The following is a 17,622-nucleotide window of genomic DNA, read 5'->3' as shown; positions in this document are numbered from 1 at the left end:
TTACTCTCAGTAAGTTTAGTAATTTTTGTTTACTCAACCCGAAATTTTGATTTCTTTGGCCAATTGAAAAATTTGTGGTGTCTTAGCATTTGGCTTATCTTGATATACATGCTATTTGTAACACATATACATTCTTTAATGCTATTTGAAACACATATCTTGATATACATGCTATTTGTAACACATACATTCTTTAATGCTATTTGAAAAAACAGTTCAAGTGGTTTGGTTCCGTTCAAACGGTTCGGTTCGGTTCAAGATGGTTCGGTTATGGTTCAAGAACTGTTAATAAATTAACGGATCGGTTCGTGAACCATTATAATGGTTCGGTTATTTTTGGTTCGGTTCGGTTCGCGTGGTTCGGTTCCGTTCATGGTTCTTTTTGCCCACCCCTAATGGTAAGCATACATTTGTTGATTATTTCAGTTGGCAAGAGTTATAACTATAAGCTTGCATCTTTGGTACTTATTACTCAAAACTGAACTATTTTGCACCCTGCTTACTGTCATGTATCTTGTTCTGTACATGCTAACTGTTGGTTATTGTCTCACAAAGTGTTATTTTCCATCTTTCACATGCATTCCGCCACATTTATGTCTTTTGTTCTTTAAGATGAACATTTAATAAGCAAATTTATATAAAGTATGTATCTTGTTAACCACCCACATCTTCTAAAACCTTGCTACAGATTGCAACAAGTGACAGTATCTTACTGTGACAGACAACAAATCTCAAACTGTCTCCTTATATAAGGTATGTATATTGTTTTTCTTCAAAAACTCTTGGTACACATTCATGAATACTGACAGGAATTCCCCATCATGATTTTACACAAGATAACACATTAGTTGGGGAATCTTTTGTAATTATCAAATAAATCTTTTCAACAATTAGATCAGTCAGCCTTGTGACATAGTAAGTTAGCACACAACTATAATAACAATAATTTTGGTTTTTAGAGTAACAACTAACAATTTATTTATCTTTCCATACACATTAATCCTATTGATAGTTTAGGGGAAAAATTGTTTTTCAAATTAAGCGTCACTCATACTGTAGTAGTTGACACAATAATTTTACTATTCCTCGAAAACATCAAGAATACAAATTATTGTATATGTTACAACAAGGACTAATGTACCAGATCATTTGGAGTGACATTGAATATAGGACAAAAATATCATTATAAACTTTGTTATCTAGCTAAAATAGTGCATTCTGATACAGTAGCTACAGAAACAAATTCATCTGTAGCTCTCATGCTTCCATTATTTTTCTGAAACATCTCAAAAGACAGACATTCCTTTAGCTCTGCCAATATTTGGCTTATGTCTGGTCTTTCAGCTAAATTTTGTGAAATGCATGACATGGCTACCTCAACAACTTTCCATGCTGAATTGATGCTGAATTCACCCTTCAACCTCATATCAACAATATTTTGAATATCTCCTCCTTTAACTATGGGAATAACCCATTGAAGTATGTGAATGTTTTCTTCGGATGCTCTCACTATTGCTTTCTTCCCAGTGATCAACTCAAATAGAATTATCCCAAAGCTGTAGATATCATTTTTCTTATTTGTGTTTCCTGTTCTCTGATATCTATTAAGAAAATAAATAAGAAAATTTTATAAGTGATCATTAAACTTATGTATTTGTTCTCTTCTTTTCATTATTATACAAATTATAAACCAACTAAAATAGTATTATATGTATAAAAAAATGTACACTATAATAAATTAATATCGCAATCTAACTTTTTGCAGACTATATATCTATATCTATAGGCAACGACACAATAGACAACGGCTGGAAAACCTTTGTCAGTCAGAAGGGATAAACCTTTGTCAGAAGGGATAATAGGCTGTTGAATCTGTTGAATTGTTGAAATTTGGGGCCTAACTCATCCTTACAAATCCGGTTCATAAGTTGAGGAGTGCCTCCTCTTTATAAACTCTTATCAAGAGTCTTATCTATCCGATGTGGGACTTGGATTTTTTCCAATACACCCTCCTCACGCCCAGGACTCTTTTTGGGCTTGGTGTGTGGATAGGTAGGTGGCCCTTGAATTCGACAAGCTCTGATACCATGTTGAATGTTGAAATTTGGGGCCTAACTCATCCTTACAAATCCGGTTCATAAGTTAAGGAGTGCCTCCTCTTTATAAACTCTTATCAAGAGTCTTATCTATCACGGCTGGAAAACCTTGTTCTCTTCATTTCAATTATCAAATCTGAATCAAGGGTTGTAACGAGACAGTTTAGGTTGTTCTATTTGACTGAACTCGACCATAATATGCGATTCTGATGCTGTTTATGACACTTCACTGTGTTAAATTGTTTGCTTATATTACCCGATTTGAATTCGATGAAATTAATTTGATAATTTTCACCGTGCAGGGAATTATGTAAATTATCATGCAGGGAGCTCAGACTGTTAAAGTGCAGCCCCCTGAAGCTCCTGAGATACAGGCAGATAAATTGAAAGAAGTTACAGATAATTTTGGACCAGATTCTCTGATTGGAGAGGGATCCTATGGAAGATAATATTATGGAGTTCTTAAAAGTGTGAAGGCTACAACAATCAAGAAGTTAGATGCCAGTAAACAGCTCGACGAGGAATTCTGCAGCAATGAATCGCCTCTGCTTCCATCTGGTTCAGACCTCATCGGAAGCTTTACCACATCTCATCTTTCCGTTCTCACCAAGTCGCGTACGGACAGCAACCTCATTCCTCTCATTCCCATCTCTTTGAAACTGTAAGAATATGCTTATACCCTCTACTTTGTTTATGTTATTGATGAATGATTGCAATAGTGTTTGGTTGCATTTTATATCAAAATAGTATGAGTTATGATATTGATTCGTGAGTTAAGAATGCAAATTATTGAGTAATTTGATTGCTTTTTATTGTAATGGATAACGATCATGATCATCCATCATGAGAACATGGACCACATCTCCGAAAGTTTTAAGTATTGAGTATATAGCATCTACGAACAAATGCTGCAAAATATTAAAATACGATTAATCTAATTTGATTTTTTATATTACACTTACACTGGATCAGCGTAACCAAATGTACCAGCAGGGCGTGTAGATATATGAGAATCATCATCGTTACCAAAAGCTCTACTTAGACCAAAATCAGCAATCTTTGCATGCAAGTTCTCATCTAGTAGTATGTTTGAAGGTTTCAAATCTCTATGCATAATAGGTGGTTTACATCCATTATGCAGATATTCCAATCCTGAAAATTCACACTAAGGGCAATGTAAGGGTGCAAAATGCAAGAAACATGCTGCCATAAACAATACATTACCATGTGCTGTGTCAACTGCAATGTTAAGCCTCTCATTCCAACTTAAGATTTTTGAATTTTCTACTGCATTAAAACATACATTAGTCTTGGAATAATGAACAAGCATTTTAAACGAAAGCATAGAAAAAATTCATTACAGTTGCCCTTCTCCCTGGCTTGGTCATAATCCTTGTCGTCAATAATAAGGTGTTAACTCAGTGGTAAGAACTTGACTTTGTAATCTCAAGAGACATAATTCAAATCCCATATGGGACAGTTGTAAAATGATCATTAGTGTACCCTTATTAATAATAATTTATCATTTCCCATTTTTTTTTTAAATAATCCTTGTTATTATAATAATATTAACTATTTTGCACTAAAAACTTTGTCTGGGTTTGTATTCTCTGCTAATTCTTTGTCGACTTAGTTGATGAGAAAAGATTCTTTGCCGGCTAACCTTTAGAATATAGGTAAACTGGAAGTAGTAAATCTATTATGGATGTTGACATAGTTTATAAAATATAAATTACCAAATAAGTGTTGTTGGAGATTTCCTTTGGCCATGTATTCATAAATCAATGCTTTGATTTGACCTTCATCACAATATCCAAGGAGGGGAACCAAATTTCTATGATGAACAATCATTAGAAGTTGTGCCTGCATTTTAAATTTTATCTCTACCAAAGTTAACTGTGAAAATAATGCAGGATTCTGTTTATATTTAACTACAATAAAAATTAATATGTTGTTTTTTAACTTGAATGTAATGTCTAACCTCTGAGTGAAATTCCTTATAACCTTGCATTGATGATGGTGAAAGCCTCTTAACAGCGACTTTAGTTGAATCTTGTAGAATGCCAAAGTAAACTTTTCCAAATCCTCCTTCTCCAATAATAGTTTTGAAGTTATCAGTAATATTGAGAATTTCGGAATAACTGAATTTTTGGTGTTTTGATTTCATTGAACCCCTTTCCTTAGAATTTGAAGGCGTAGCTACAGCTGTAATAAATAAAATTGAATGAAAATATGCAAAGATGTGGAAAAAGATGCGGTAGAATAGCAATAAAATTTTGCACGAAATGAAACAAGTATAAAACACTATGTAGCTAAAGTTTTGTGAAGAGTCAAATCTAATCTATGTAATGAACAATGCGCAACACGGTGACCGCAATGGCCACAGCCACAATTTAAGATCATGTAGAAACTTATAAGTTATACATGCAAACCAATGGATTAATAGAATATTCATAGTATAAACAAGGCCTTATTTGAGAATATGAACTCGTTCCTATGTCATCTAAGAAGTACCTTTTTGTCTTCTGAATATCCAAAATCCAAAAGAAATCAAAAGGATTACAACTAATGCTGAAAACGATGCAACCAGTTGTACAGTAATGTTCTTCTTTTTGCAGGATTCCATCGTACAAAGATCAGGATTATCATCCACACTGAAAGAAGATAAAGATTCTAAGATATTGATTATCATACCATTGGTGAACCCATATTCGTATTAGGAGGAAGAAAACTCAATTATCATTGCTGAATTTATTATTATTAAGATTACAGGAAGAAAAAAAAAACTTCATTACAAGTCTATCTTTTTTTTTTTTTAATATAATGTGAATTATTACAGTGCTGTCTTTGAGTATGAGGTATACCTCAGAAATAGTGAACCTGTTTGTGATCTCTCAAGGAGTCCAGTTGGAACTAACCCGGTAAGTTTGTTCTTCCCTACATTTCTGCTAACACATAACAAAATATATTACATCTTGTTTTTTTTTTTTTATATTTTATAGTAATAATCAATGAAATTACATTTGATGCATCAACATGGAACTTACAAGATTTTTAGTGACCTCAGCTGCATCAGAAAATCAGGTAAAGGACCGTTCAAGCTATTTTTTGATAAATCCCTTAAAGAAAACAATTTAAACAGAGTTACAATTTCGAATCCCCAATAAAGATCAGAGAATAATTTCAAAATTGAATGGAGTTGGTTTCATCATTTAACCAAATGAGATTTATTCTCCCCGCGTGCAGGCGTATTGCCCAGTCTATATTTTGGTATATATTTGATATTTTAAATCATGAAGTAAAAACATGATAGATGACTATATAGCATTTGAAACACATTTGATATATTTTTCGAAAAGTTTTATAATTTTCTTAATTTAGAAAAGAGAAATATGGTCTTCCCTCAATTCCAAAATCCTTCATCGAAACATACCCTAGTCTTCTTTTTATTTAATCAAATGAGATTAGGAACTCACAAGTATTGTAACATAGTGAGCTTTGATATGGAAGATGGTATCTCCCCTGTCAATCCACTTGAAGACAAATTCCTGGTTGTGTTTTCCAAAAAAACTTCAGAGGATAATTGAAGTTTTTGAATTTATGCATATGGTTTAAGGAATTACAAACTTACAAAGATGTGATTCTTGGGGGGTTATTTCCACCATCAATACTGCAGTTTAGGCCTTCCCACATATACTTCACTGGACCACATGGATCTCCTTGCCAATTTCTAGCCACCCCATAAGCATTCTTGATGTTTGTCATAGTATCAACTAGTATTTGGTATTCAAAAAACAGTTAAAAGGATTTCAAGCCAATTTGCACATAGTTTACTTTACACCACAAATGACACTAATATACTACCTTTGTCCTTAAATATGTTGAGTAAATCACCGGAATAAGCAAGTTGGTAATATTTGTTGAGTGTTAATATTGTTTTACAAGTTACCTTTCAAAAGAGAGAATTAGTTTATGTTTTCATCATAGTATTATTTACAAATTACAGAAAAAGGTATAAGATAATTAGGTGTATGTTAGTAAAGAAATAATTCATGCAATTGAAAATATACCAAGAGGATACTATATTTAAGGACGAAGGAGGTAGTATGTTTTTCAATTAAACAAAGGGCTAGCTTACCATCATCTTGTTGAGTTTCTGATTGTGAGAAGTCTTTTGCTTTATAAACCTCATAGGCATTCAGGATTGGTGGAAGGGTAGAATTCTCTGTCTTATAAAGGGAAATTCGATACCTTTTGGCTCCAGTCAAAGGTCTTCTACTTGATAGAGTATTTACTGACCGGTATACAGGTATCAAAGGTCCAAACCAAAACTTGTCATTCACTGTGATGTTGAATGATCTAGGTTCATTTGCTGCCAGATTCTCAACCTCATTAAAGTGCAAATATATGTAGTATTGGTCATTTACATTAACTGCATCGAAACTAAACTGTATAGGAGCACTGGCATTTACTGCTGTAACAGCAGTTCTCATCACAGCTGCTGGTGGTTTATAAATATTCTGAATTAATATATCATCTTTGGTGCTTATTCGTTTCATCTCATTCAATTGAAAAGGAAACCAGATGCGATCATTAACATCATCTTTGTACCTGGCCAAAAAAATTATCAGTTATTTATTTATTTATATAAATATTAAAGTAAGCTTATTAATTAATTAATTAATGCGCTGCTAGAGGACTCCATCTTACCTGTATTCTAAGTTTGTGATGGAACCTACATCTAATCGTAAGAAGTTGGTTAATACAGATTTAGCTGAGTTTGTGACATAAGCAGTATTGTTCAAAGTCCTCAATTCTATAGCTGAAATGAATGGAGTCCCCTTGCCTGTGTTAACAAGACATGGTTGTATGTAATGTTGTGATGTAGTGTAAATGATTTCCCTGAATGTGAAGCGTGATGCATTGGAGGACAACTTCACTGTATCCCACACATTAGCTCCAAAATGAACATCAAATTGTGGAAGAACATTTAGATTATCATAATTTCCATAATAGAAAGAAGCTCTGATTAAATATTTAGTATCACTTGTAACATTTATTTTGTAACAATTTCTCACTCCAATAGGAAAGCTTCTCACATATTCTAGTTGTTGTTTGATAATAGTATTAGTAGGAGGTATCCTCTTAGTTACACCTGTATCTATGAAATTGGCATCTGAAATATAATTTATGCCTGTGGTCGTCTGAGAATAGCTCATATGTTCAGGTAGGCCACAATCTATGCTAATGAATCCTGAGATATATATAGGAAAAACTTAAGATAACATCAACTACAAATATGTGACAGAAAGCAGCTATATATACAAATTCATAAACAAACCTGATTGATCCTGAGCTTGTATCAAAACCAAAATTGTAGCAAGGACAACAAACAATTCCATAAGAAAATGCATTAACATTCCCATCATCGTTTCCTTTATTAGGTATACAATTAATGATGAGTGATAATCCTATGCAAGCAAGAATTTATACCGCTATGCAATTTTTATAAGGAACTAAAAGTTGAATATACTTTTAATTTGTTTGACCTGTGTTTGGACTTTATTTATGCTATTTTGTTTGCTAGTGTTGTGATTTTCAAAGCAATTCATGCATATTTTACTAATTCAACGATGTAATTTTCAGTTTTCAAAAGAAAATATGATGTAACTTTCAAGTAAATCATACCTTAATTCATCAATAGTTTACTAATTCAATGCTGTAATTTCTATGTATTTATTTATATTCTAGTTGATTTCAGATTTTTTATATATAAAGACTTTGCATAATATTCAAGTACTCAACCTGTCACACCCTCCAAGCCTTCATCAGCTCTGCTTCTTCCAATTGTCATTAACAAGGTAAACAACAAGTATTTCAACCTTCACTCTTTTTTATAACATTTTTAATCCAAATTCTAGAGTGATGGTATACGTCGCAAAAACATAAGCTTAGAAATACCACGAAACTAAGGGCCTGTTTGTTTTGGATTTTTTTTGAAAAAAATCTATTTTTTTGAGTAAAAAATCACTTTTTTAGTTTTTGTTTTGTTTGTTTGAGATTTTAAAAAAATCCATTTTGCTAAAAAAAATCATTTTTAGCCTCAAAATGAAAATCTATTTCAAGTAGCTTTTTCAAAATCTATTTTTTTCCTAATGCAAGGAACTCAATTGTAAGTGTTTCAAATCTCAAAAAAATGATTTTTATGATAGTAGACAAACAGAAATAGCTTTAGATTTTTTTAAAAATCTCTAAGAAAAAAATCTCTAGATTCTTTTATCTCAAAATCTATTTTTTTTAAAGCTGAAATAAACGCACCCTAACTCTCTTAAATAAATATACTAAAAAGAAAATAGAAAAAAGAATCACCCTCATGTTCATGTACTGGCTAAAAGAGTCATATTATTCAACACGTCCAACTTTTTTTCGAGTGAAAATTCATTTTTATTCTTCATAATTTTCATTCATGTCAATTTAGTTTTGAACAAAAATAAAAGTCAAAGTAATTCATAACATTTTTATGCCGGATTTGACTTAGTTTTAACTCAATATAACATAGAAACTAATTTATTCTCGCTATAAAAATGTCAAAGGCTACTTTCAATTTTATTTTTATCAAAGATTAAATTGACGAACACAAAAATATGAAGGATCAAAATGTATCTTCACCTCTTTTTTTCGTCTCACAATCAATCCAATTTCTAGAACCTATTCATAATTTTTCTTTCTTACAAACAATATTCTTTTAACCACTATTGAGAAACATGACATCCATGAAAAAGTAGAGAGAAATCTATGAAAATTTTGGTATTGATAGTATTGAACAATCTTACAAATGAGAAAGTTAAAGTGAAAGAGTACGTCAAAACCTATTTATAGGCATTCATTAACTACTAACTATCATTATTCTTAACAACCACCGCTATCAAACACACAATCCCGTATTCTCCTATATCTAAAAGCATGAAATATTCGAAAGCCCCGCCCAATTCAAGGCTTCGACCACTTTTATTTCAGAAAACAACCTATTCAGCCATAACTCGACATCTTCAAGTACATATCGCAATGTCTCAATGCGTAAAATCAAGTTTTCTCTAATAACTGTTACATCTCACTCAACTGCCAGCATGTGCAACTATATCATACTACTTTGGATTGGAATCCAACTCAATGAATGCAGCAATACTGTGAAATCTCTTGAGAGAAAGTTTTGTCACCCATTACAGTTAATCTGTGCAATTTCACGCAGAAGATATTTGATTCGCACCAACAAATAATAAGATACTTCATGTGTTTAGCCCATTCTTTGTTAGTATTTCAAATCTTGGTACTCCAAAAGAAACCAGGGTTGACGATGAAGTGGGAGAAAACGATAAACACTGGATCGACCATTTTGAAAAGCAAAATTAAATTATTAAATAAGCACTTCACCTTGTTAAAAAAAATGCAAGTCGGGTTAAAAAAAATACTAATACAAGTTACACCATGTTATTCGCGATATGGTTGTGATGCTCTCTTTCACGATGTTAAGCATGTTAATCATAATACTGACGATGCTATTATTTCATCCGACAACATCAATGGTATTTATACCATCAAGTTTGGCTACATGTGGCTCTTAAATAACAAAGGGGAAGATCTTCGTCATGGAAGCTCACCTCAAAAAAAAAAAAAAATTAAGTTCCTCTTCTGGCTTGCTTTTCATAACTCGCCCCCCACTTTATCCTTGTTGCATCATAGTAATTTGAAGCCCTCCTCCCTTTGGATTGTAGTGGAATTGATGAGGAGACCTTCCTCCGTTTGAGTCTGATATTGTTAATTATCACTCGAAAAGCCTTAGTTTTAATCTTTGGTTTTACCTCTACCCATGTTTTCTCTGCTTTGGACATGCAAACTTGCTCAAAATAGGGTTGGATGATGAAGAAGCCAGTCATGTTCCTGAAGTGCAGAACCAAACTGTTGTAGTGTTGTTGCTTCAGCATCAACAGTGGTGGTTGCCGGAGAGGAGAGGACGCCTGTGTACAGTTGTTGGAGGCTGATTTTGTTCTGTGATTCCACTGCACTTCAAGGCAAATTACGTTGGGAATATCCGAAATACTATAAATTCAAGTATGATGCTGCGAATATATCTTCCTGTTTACTCTCAGTAAGTTTTGTAGTTTTTGTTCACTCTAGCGGAACGTTTGATTTCTTTGGCCAATTGAAAAATTCGTGGTATCTTAGCATTTGGCTTATCATGATATATATGCTATTTGTAACACATATACATTCTTTAATGGTAAGCATACATTTGTTGATTATTTCAGTTGGCAATAATTTTAATTTTAATTAAGCTTGCATCTTTGGTACTTATTACTCAAAACTGAACTATTTTGCACCCTGTGCTTACTGTCATGTATCTTGTTCAGTACATGCTAACAATTGGTTATTGGCTCACAAGGTGTTATTTTCCATCTTTCATATGCATTCTGTCACTTTTATGTCTTTTGTTCTTTAAGGTGAACATTTGTTAAACAAATTTACAAAAGGTATGTATCTTGTTAACCGCCCACATCTTCTAAAACCTTGCTGCAGATTGCAACAAGTGACAGTACTGGGACAGACAATAAATCTCAAACTGTCTCCTTAGTATATCTTTCACTTCTCCATATGTTCCTCTCATTAGAGAGGTTCCCTACAAGGTTCAATTGTCTAATGCCATTAGAATTCATTCATACTTGACGTTTTAGCTGAAATGGGGCTTGATGGGGGTGTCATGGTAGCCACTCTACCTCTTTGCAGTACTGTGTCTATGCCATTTGTCTTTTCTTGTATTGATTTTTTTTCTTCAAAAACTCTTAATACAAAATTAAATACTGATAGGAATTCCCCATCATGATTTTACTCAAGATAACACATTAGTTGGGGAGTCTTTTGTAATAATCAAATAAATCTTTTCAACAATTAGGATATCAGTCAGCCTTGTGACATAGTAAGTTAGCACACAACTATAATAACAACAATTTCGCTTTTTACAGTAACAACTCCAAACACATTATTCTTATTGATAGTTTAGGAGAAAAATTGTGTTTTTAATTAAGCATCACTCTTACTGTAGTAGTTGACACAATAATTTTTCTATTCCTAGAAAACTTCAAGAATACAAATTATTGTATATGATACAACAAGGACTAATGTACTAGGTCATTTGGAGTAACATTGTATATAGGACAAAAATATCATTGTAAATTGTGGTTATCTAGCTAAAATAGTGGATTCTGATACAGTAGCTATAGAAACAAATTCATCTGTAGCTCTCATGCTTCCATTATTTTTCAGAAACATCTCCAAAGATAGACATTCCTTTAGCTCTACCAATATTTGGCTTATGTCTGGCCTGTCAGCTACAGTTTGTGAAATGCATGACATGGCTATCTCGACAAATTTCCATGCTGAATTAATGCTGAATTCACCCTTCAACCTCATATCAACAATATTTTGAATATCTCCTCCTTTAACTATGGGAATAACCCATTGAAGTATGTGAATGTTTTCTCCGGATTCTCTTACTATTGCTTTCTTCCCAGTGACCAACTCAAATAGAATTATCCCAAAGCTGTAGATATCATTTTTCTTATTTGTGTTTCCTGTTCTCTGATATCTATTAAGAAAATAAATAATTAAAATTAATAAGTGATCATTAAACTTATGTATTTGTTCTCTTCTTTTCATTATTATACAAATTATAAACCAACTAAAATAGTATTATATGTAAAAAAAAAAAAAAAAGTACAATATAATAAATTAATATCGCAATATAACTTTTTGCATACTATATATCTATAGGCAACGACACAATAGACAATGGCTGGAAAACCTTTGTCAGAAGGGATAATAGGCAATGGCTGGAAAACCTTGTTCTCTTCATTTTAATTATCAAATCTGAATCAAGGGTTGTAACGAGACAGTTTAGGTTGTTCTATTTGACTGAATATGCGAATTGATGCTGTTTATGACACTTCACTGTGTTAATTTGTTTGCTAATATTACCCGATTTGAATTCGATGAAATTAATCTGATAAATTCCACCGTGCAGGGAATTATGTAAATTATCATGCAGGGAACTCAGACTGTTAAAGTGCAGCCCACTGAAGTTCCTGAGATACACACAGATAAACTGAAAGAAGTTGCAGATAATTTTGGACAAGATTCTCTGATTGGAGAGGGATCCTATGGAAGATAATATTATGGAGTTCTTAAAAGTGTGAAGGCTACAGCAATCAAGAAGTTAGATGCCAGTAAACAGCTCGATGAGGAATTCTGCAGCAATCAATCACCTCTACTTCCATCTCATTCAGACCTCATCAGAAGCTCGACCACATCTCATCTTTCCGTTCTCACCAAGTCGCGTACGGACAACAACCTCATTCCTCTCATTCCCATCTCTTTGAATCTGTAAAAATATGCTTATTCCCTCTACCTTGTTTATGTTATTGATGAATGATTGCAATAGCGTTTGGTTGCATTTGAAATCAAAATAGTATGAGTTATGATATTGATTTGTGAGTTAAGAATGCCAATTATTAGGTAATTTGATAGCTTTATATTGTAATGGAGAATCATATAAAATAGGATAACTATCATGATCTTCCATCATGAGAACATGATACTACATCTCCAAAAATTTTAAGTATTGAGTATATATAGCATCTACGAATAAATGCTACAAAATATTAAAATATGGTCAATCTAATTTGATTTTTTATTTTACACTTACACTGGATCAGCGTATCCAAATGTACCAGCAAGGCGAGTAGATATATGAGAATCATCATCGTTACCAAAAGCTCTACTTAGACCAAAATCAGAAATCTTTGCATGTAAGTTCTCATCTAACAATATGTTTGAAGGCTTCAAATCTCTATGCATAATAGGTGGCTTACATCCATTATGCAGATAATCCAATCCTGAAAATTCACATTAAGGGCAATGTACGGGTACAAAATGCAAGAAATATGACGCCGTAAACAATACATTACCATGTGCTGTGTCAACTGCAATGTTAAGCCTCTCATTCCAACTGAAGATATTTGACTTTTCCACTACATGAAAACATACATTAGTCTTGAAATACTGAACAAGCATTTAAAACGAAAGCATAGGAAAAATTCACTACAGTTAGTTCCCCTTCTCTCTTCCTTGTTCATAATTTTTGTCGTCCATAAGGTGTTAACTCGGTGGTAAGAGCTTGACTTTATAATCTCAAGAGACAGAGTTCAAATCCCATATGGGACAGTTGTAAAATGGTCATTAGTATACCCTTATTAATAATAATTTCTCATTTCCCGATTTTATAAATTATTCTGCACTAAAAACCTTATCTGGGTTTGTATTCTCTGCTAATATTTTGTCAATTTAGTTGATGAAAAAAGATTCTTCGCCTGCTAACCTTTAAAGTATAGATAAACTGGAAGTAGTAAATCTATTATGGTTGTTGACGCTGCTGATAAAATATAAATTACCTAAAAAGTGTTGGAGATTTCCATTGGCCATGTATTCATATATCAATGCTCTGATTTGGCCTTCATCACAATATCCAATGAGAGGGACCAAATTTCTATGATGAACAATCGTTAGAAGTTGTGCCTGCATTTTCAATTTTATCTCTAAGTTTGTTAACTCTAAAAAAAATGCAGGATTCTATTTATTTCTTAACTACAATAAAAATTAATATATTGTTTTTTAACTTGAATGTAATGTCTAACCTCTGATTGAAATTCCTTATAACCTTGCATTGATGATGGTGAAAGCCTCTTGACAGCGACTTGAGTTTTGTCTTGTAGAATGCCAAAGTAAACTTTTCCAAATCCTCCTTCTCCAATAATAGTTTTGAAGTTATCAGTAATTTCGAGAATTTCAGTATAACTGAATTTTTGGTGTTTTGATTTCATTGAACCCCTTTCGTTTGAATATGAAGACACAGCCACAGCTGTGATAAATAAAATTGAATGAAAATATGTAAGGATGTGGGGAAAAAATGTGGCAGAGATGAGACAAATATAAAACACAATATAGCTAAAGTTTTATGGAGAGTCAAATCTAATATGTTATGAGCAATGCGCAACACGCCGACAACAATAGCCACATTCACGACCACAACCACAATTTAAAACCATGTAGCAACTTATAAGATATACATGCAAACCAATGGATTAATACATTATTCATAGTATAAATAAGACCTTATTTGAGAACATGAACTCGATCCTATGTCATCTGAAAAGTACCTTTTTGTCTTCTGAATATCCAAAATCCAAGAGAAATCAAAAGGATTACAACTAATGCTGAAAAAGATGCAACAAGTGGTACAACAATGTTCTTCTTTTTGCAGGATTCTGTCATACAAAGATCAGGATTGTCTTCCACACTGAAAGAAGATAAAGGTGCTAAAATATCATTTATCATATCATTGGTGAAACCATATTTGTGTTAGGATGAAGAATACTCAATTATCACTGCTGAATTTATTATTATTATTAAGATTACAGGAAGGAAAAAAAAAATTATTACAAGTCCATCTTTTGCTTGAATATAATGTGAATTAATATAGCTTTGACTTTGAGTATGAGGTATACCTCAGAGATAGTGAACCTGTTTTTGATCTCTCAAGAAGTCCACTTGGAACTAACCCTGTAAGTTTGTTCTTCCCTACATTTCTGCTAACACAGAACAAAATATATGACATCTTTTTTATCTTTTATACCAATAATCAATCAATTTAATTACATTTGATGTATCAACATGAGACTTACAATATTTTTAGTGACCTGAGCTGCATTAGAAAATCAGGTAAAGGACCGTTCAAGCTATTGTTTGATAAATCCCTGAAAGAAAACAATTTAAATAGTGTTACGGTTTGAATCGCCAATAAAGAGAGAATAATTTACAAATTGATTGGATTTGGTTTTATCTTTTAACCAAATGAGATTTATTCCCCTTGTGTGAAACACATTTGAATTTAGTTGAAGTAATAACATGATTGATGACTATATAATATTTGAAACACATTTCATTTATTTATTAAAATGTTTTATAATTTTTTTAATTTAGAAAAGGAAAATATGGTAAGGTCTTCCTTCAATTCCAAAATCCTTCATCCAAACATACCATAGTCTTCTTTTTATTTAATCAAATAGGATTAGGAACTCACAAGTATTGCAACATAGTGAGCTTTGGTATGGAAGATGATATCTCCCCTGTCAATCCACTTGAAGACAAATTCCTGGTTGCATTTCCAAATGATACTTCAGAGGATAATTGAAGTTTTTGATTTATGCATATGGTTTAAGGAATTATAAACTTACAAATATGTGATTCTTGGGGGATTATTTCCACCATCAATACTGCAGTTTAAGCCTTCCCACATATACTTCACAGGACCACATGGATCTCCCTGCCAATTTCTAGCCACCCCGTAAGCATTCTTGATGTTTGTCATAGTATCAACTTGTATTCGGTATTCAAAAAATCAGTTAAAAGGATTTCAAGCCAATTTGCACATATTTACTTTACACTACAAATGACACTAATATACTACCTTCGTCCTTAAATATGTTGAATAAATACGGGAACTAAGCAAGTTTGGTAGCAGTATTAAATTTGTCAAGTGTTAATATTTTTTTACAAGTTAGCTTTCAAAAGAGAGAATTAGTTTATGTTTTCATCATAGTATTCTTTACAAATTACAAATTATATAAAATAGTTAGGTGTATGTTAGTAAAGAAATAATTCATGCAGTTGAAAATATATCAAAGAGGATACTATATTTAAGGAAGGAGGAGGTAGTATGTTTTTTAATTAAACAAAGGGCTAGCTTACCATCATCTTCTTGAGTTTCTGATTTTGAGAAGTCTTTTAGTTTATAAACCTCACAGGCATTGAGGATTGGTGGAAGGGTAGAATTCTCTGTCTTAGAAAGGGAAACTTGATACCTTGTGGCTCCTGTCAAAGGTTTTGTACTAAATATGGTAATATTTGGTGTAACAGGTCCATACCACAACCTGCCATTCACTGTGATATTGAACTCTCTAGTTTCATTCGCTGCCAGCTCTTCAACCTCATTAAAGTGCATGTAGAGGTAGTATTGATCATTTACACTATCTGCATCCCAATGAAATTGTAAAGGGGCGCTAGTATTTAATGGTGTAGCAGCAGTGCTCATCACAATTGCTGGTAGTTTATAACTACTCTGAACTAATAGATCCTCATTGGTGCTTAATCGTTTCATCTCATTCAATTGAAAAGGAAACCAGACACGGTCATAAATATCGTCTTTGTACCTGTACTGTAGGTTTGTGATGGAACCTATATCAGATCGAAAGGAAAATGATAATACTGATGATTTAGCTGAGTGTGTGACATAAGTTTTATTGTTCAAAGTCCTCAATTCTATAGCTGAAATGAATGGAGTCCCTTTGCCTGTGTTAACAAGACAAGGTTGTATGTGATCTAGTGATGGAGTGTAAATGATTTCACTGGTTGTGATGAGCGATAGATTGGTGAAGTTTACTGTATCCCAAACATTAGCTCCAAAATGAAGATCAAATTGCGGTGGCTTGTTTAGATTATCATAGTTTCCATAATAGAAAGAAGCTCTTATTAAATATTTAGTACCACTTGTTATATTTATTCTGTAACAATTTCTCACTCCAGTTGGAAAGCTTCTCACATATTCTAGTTGCTGTTTGATAATAATATCTGTAGGAGGTATCTTCTTGGTTACACCTGTATCTATGAATTTGGCATCTGATATGTAATTTATATCTGTCTGCAACGAAGAATAGCTCATATGTTCAGGTAGGCCACAATCTATGCTAATGAATCCTGATATATATAAATTGAGGAACAAATTAAGCTACAATAATAACTACTAGTAACAACTATATATGTGACATAAAGCAGCTATAGGCAAATTCATAAACAAACCTGATTGATCCTGAGCTTGTATCAAAACCAAAATTGTAGTAAGAACACCAAACAATACCGAAAGAAAATGCTGTAACAATCCCATCATTGTTTGCTTCATTAGGAATACAATTAATGATGAGTGATAATCCTATGCAAGCAAGAATTCTATTTTTAGGAAATGGAGAGGATCTCTAGTACTCCATTTTTTATAAGGAACTAAAAGTTGAATATACTTTTAATTTGTTTGACCTGTGTTTGGTTGGACTTTATTGATACTATTTTGTTTGGTAGTGTTATGATTTTCAAAGCAATTCATGTACATATTTTACTAATTCAATGATGTAAGTAAATCATATCTTAATTCATGAATAGTTTACTAATTCAATGCTTTAATATTAAAGTACTCAACCTGTCACACCCTCCAAACCTTTTGATCAGCTCTGCTTCCTCCAATTGTCATTAAAAAGGTAAACAACACGTATTTCAAACCTTCACTCTCTTTTTATAAGATTTTTAATCTTAATTCTAGAGTGATGCTATATATTACGAAGACTAAGCTTATGAATACCACGAAACTAGT

General features: G+C 32.5%; 1 protein-coding gene and 1 pseudogene across 4 annotated transcripts; both read right to left on the bottom strand.

The window, feature by feature from the left end:
* Window positions 1-1,074: 1,074 nt before the first annotated feature.
* Window positions 1,075-7,525, bottom strand: LOC146896901 (putative LRR receptor-like serine/threonine-protein kinase At1g05700; annotated as a pseudogene). The gene is made up of 12 exons (XR_015024149.1): window positions 6,807-7,525; window positions 6,235-6,707; window positions 5,728-5,869; window positions 5,573-5,644; window positions 5,144-5,215; window positions 4,961-5,041; window positions 4,611-4,750; window positions 4,078-4,295; window positions 3,833-3,959; window positions 3,321-3,380; window positions 3,059-3,248; window positions 1,075-1,601 (listed from the first exon to the last, which is right to left on the bottom strand). The product of XR_015024149.1 is annotated as a putative LRR receptor-like serine/threonine-protein kinase At1g05700 (transcript).
* A 3,482-nt stretch (window positions 7,526-11,007) lies between these two features.
* LOC146896900 (putative LRR receptor-like serine/threonine-protein kinase At1g05700) lies at window positions 11,008-17,171 on the bottom strand. 3 transcript variants are annotated; one of them, XM_085739240.1, is made up of 12 exons: window positions 17,061-17,171; window positions 15,954-16,958; window positions 15,440-15,581; window positions 15,286-15,357; window positions 14,888-14,959; window positions 14,711-14,791; window positions 14,363-14,502; window positions 13,841-14,064; window positions 13,598-13,721; window positions 13,115-13,177; window positions 12,853-13,042; window positions 11,008-11,736 (listed from the first exon to the last, which is right to left on the bottom strand). In XM_085739240.1, the coding sequence occupies exons 1-12, from the start codon at window positions 17,158-17,160 to the stop codon at window positions 11,331-11,333; spliced, it is 2,619 nt and encodes an 872-aa protein (XP_085595366.1). In that variant the 5' UTR covers window positions 17,161-17,171; the 3' UTR covers window positions 11,008-11,330. The 3 variants fall into 3 exon arrangements, with proteins under 3 accessions (XP_085595366.1, XP_085595367.1, XP_085595368.1); XM_085739241.1 differs by lacking the exon at window positions 15,286-15,357; XM_085739242.1 differs by lacking the exon at window positions 15,954-16,958.
* Window positions 17,172-17,622: the final 451 nt, after the last annotated feature.

The sequence above is a fragment of the Medicago sativa genome, chromosome 8 (genome assembly GCF_051527215.1).
Source record: "Medicago sativa cultivar Bolivia chromosome 8, Bolivia_mono, whole genome shotgun sequence".
Lineage (NCBI taxonomy): Eukaryota > Viridiplantae > Streptophyta > Magnoliopsida > Fabales > Fabaceae > Medicago > Medicago sativa.
This window is presented reverse-complemented; position numbering and strand designations above follow the sequence as displayed.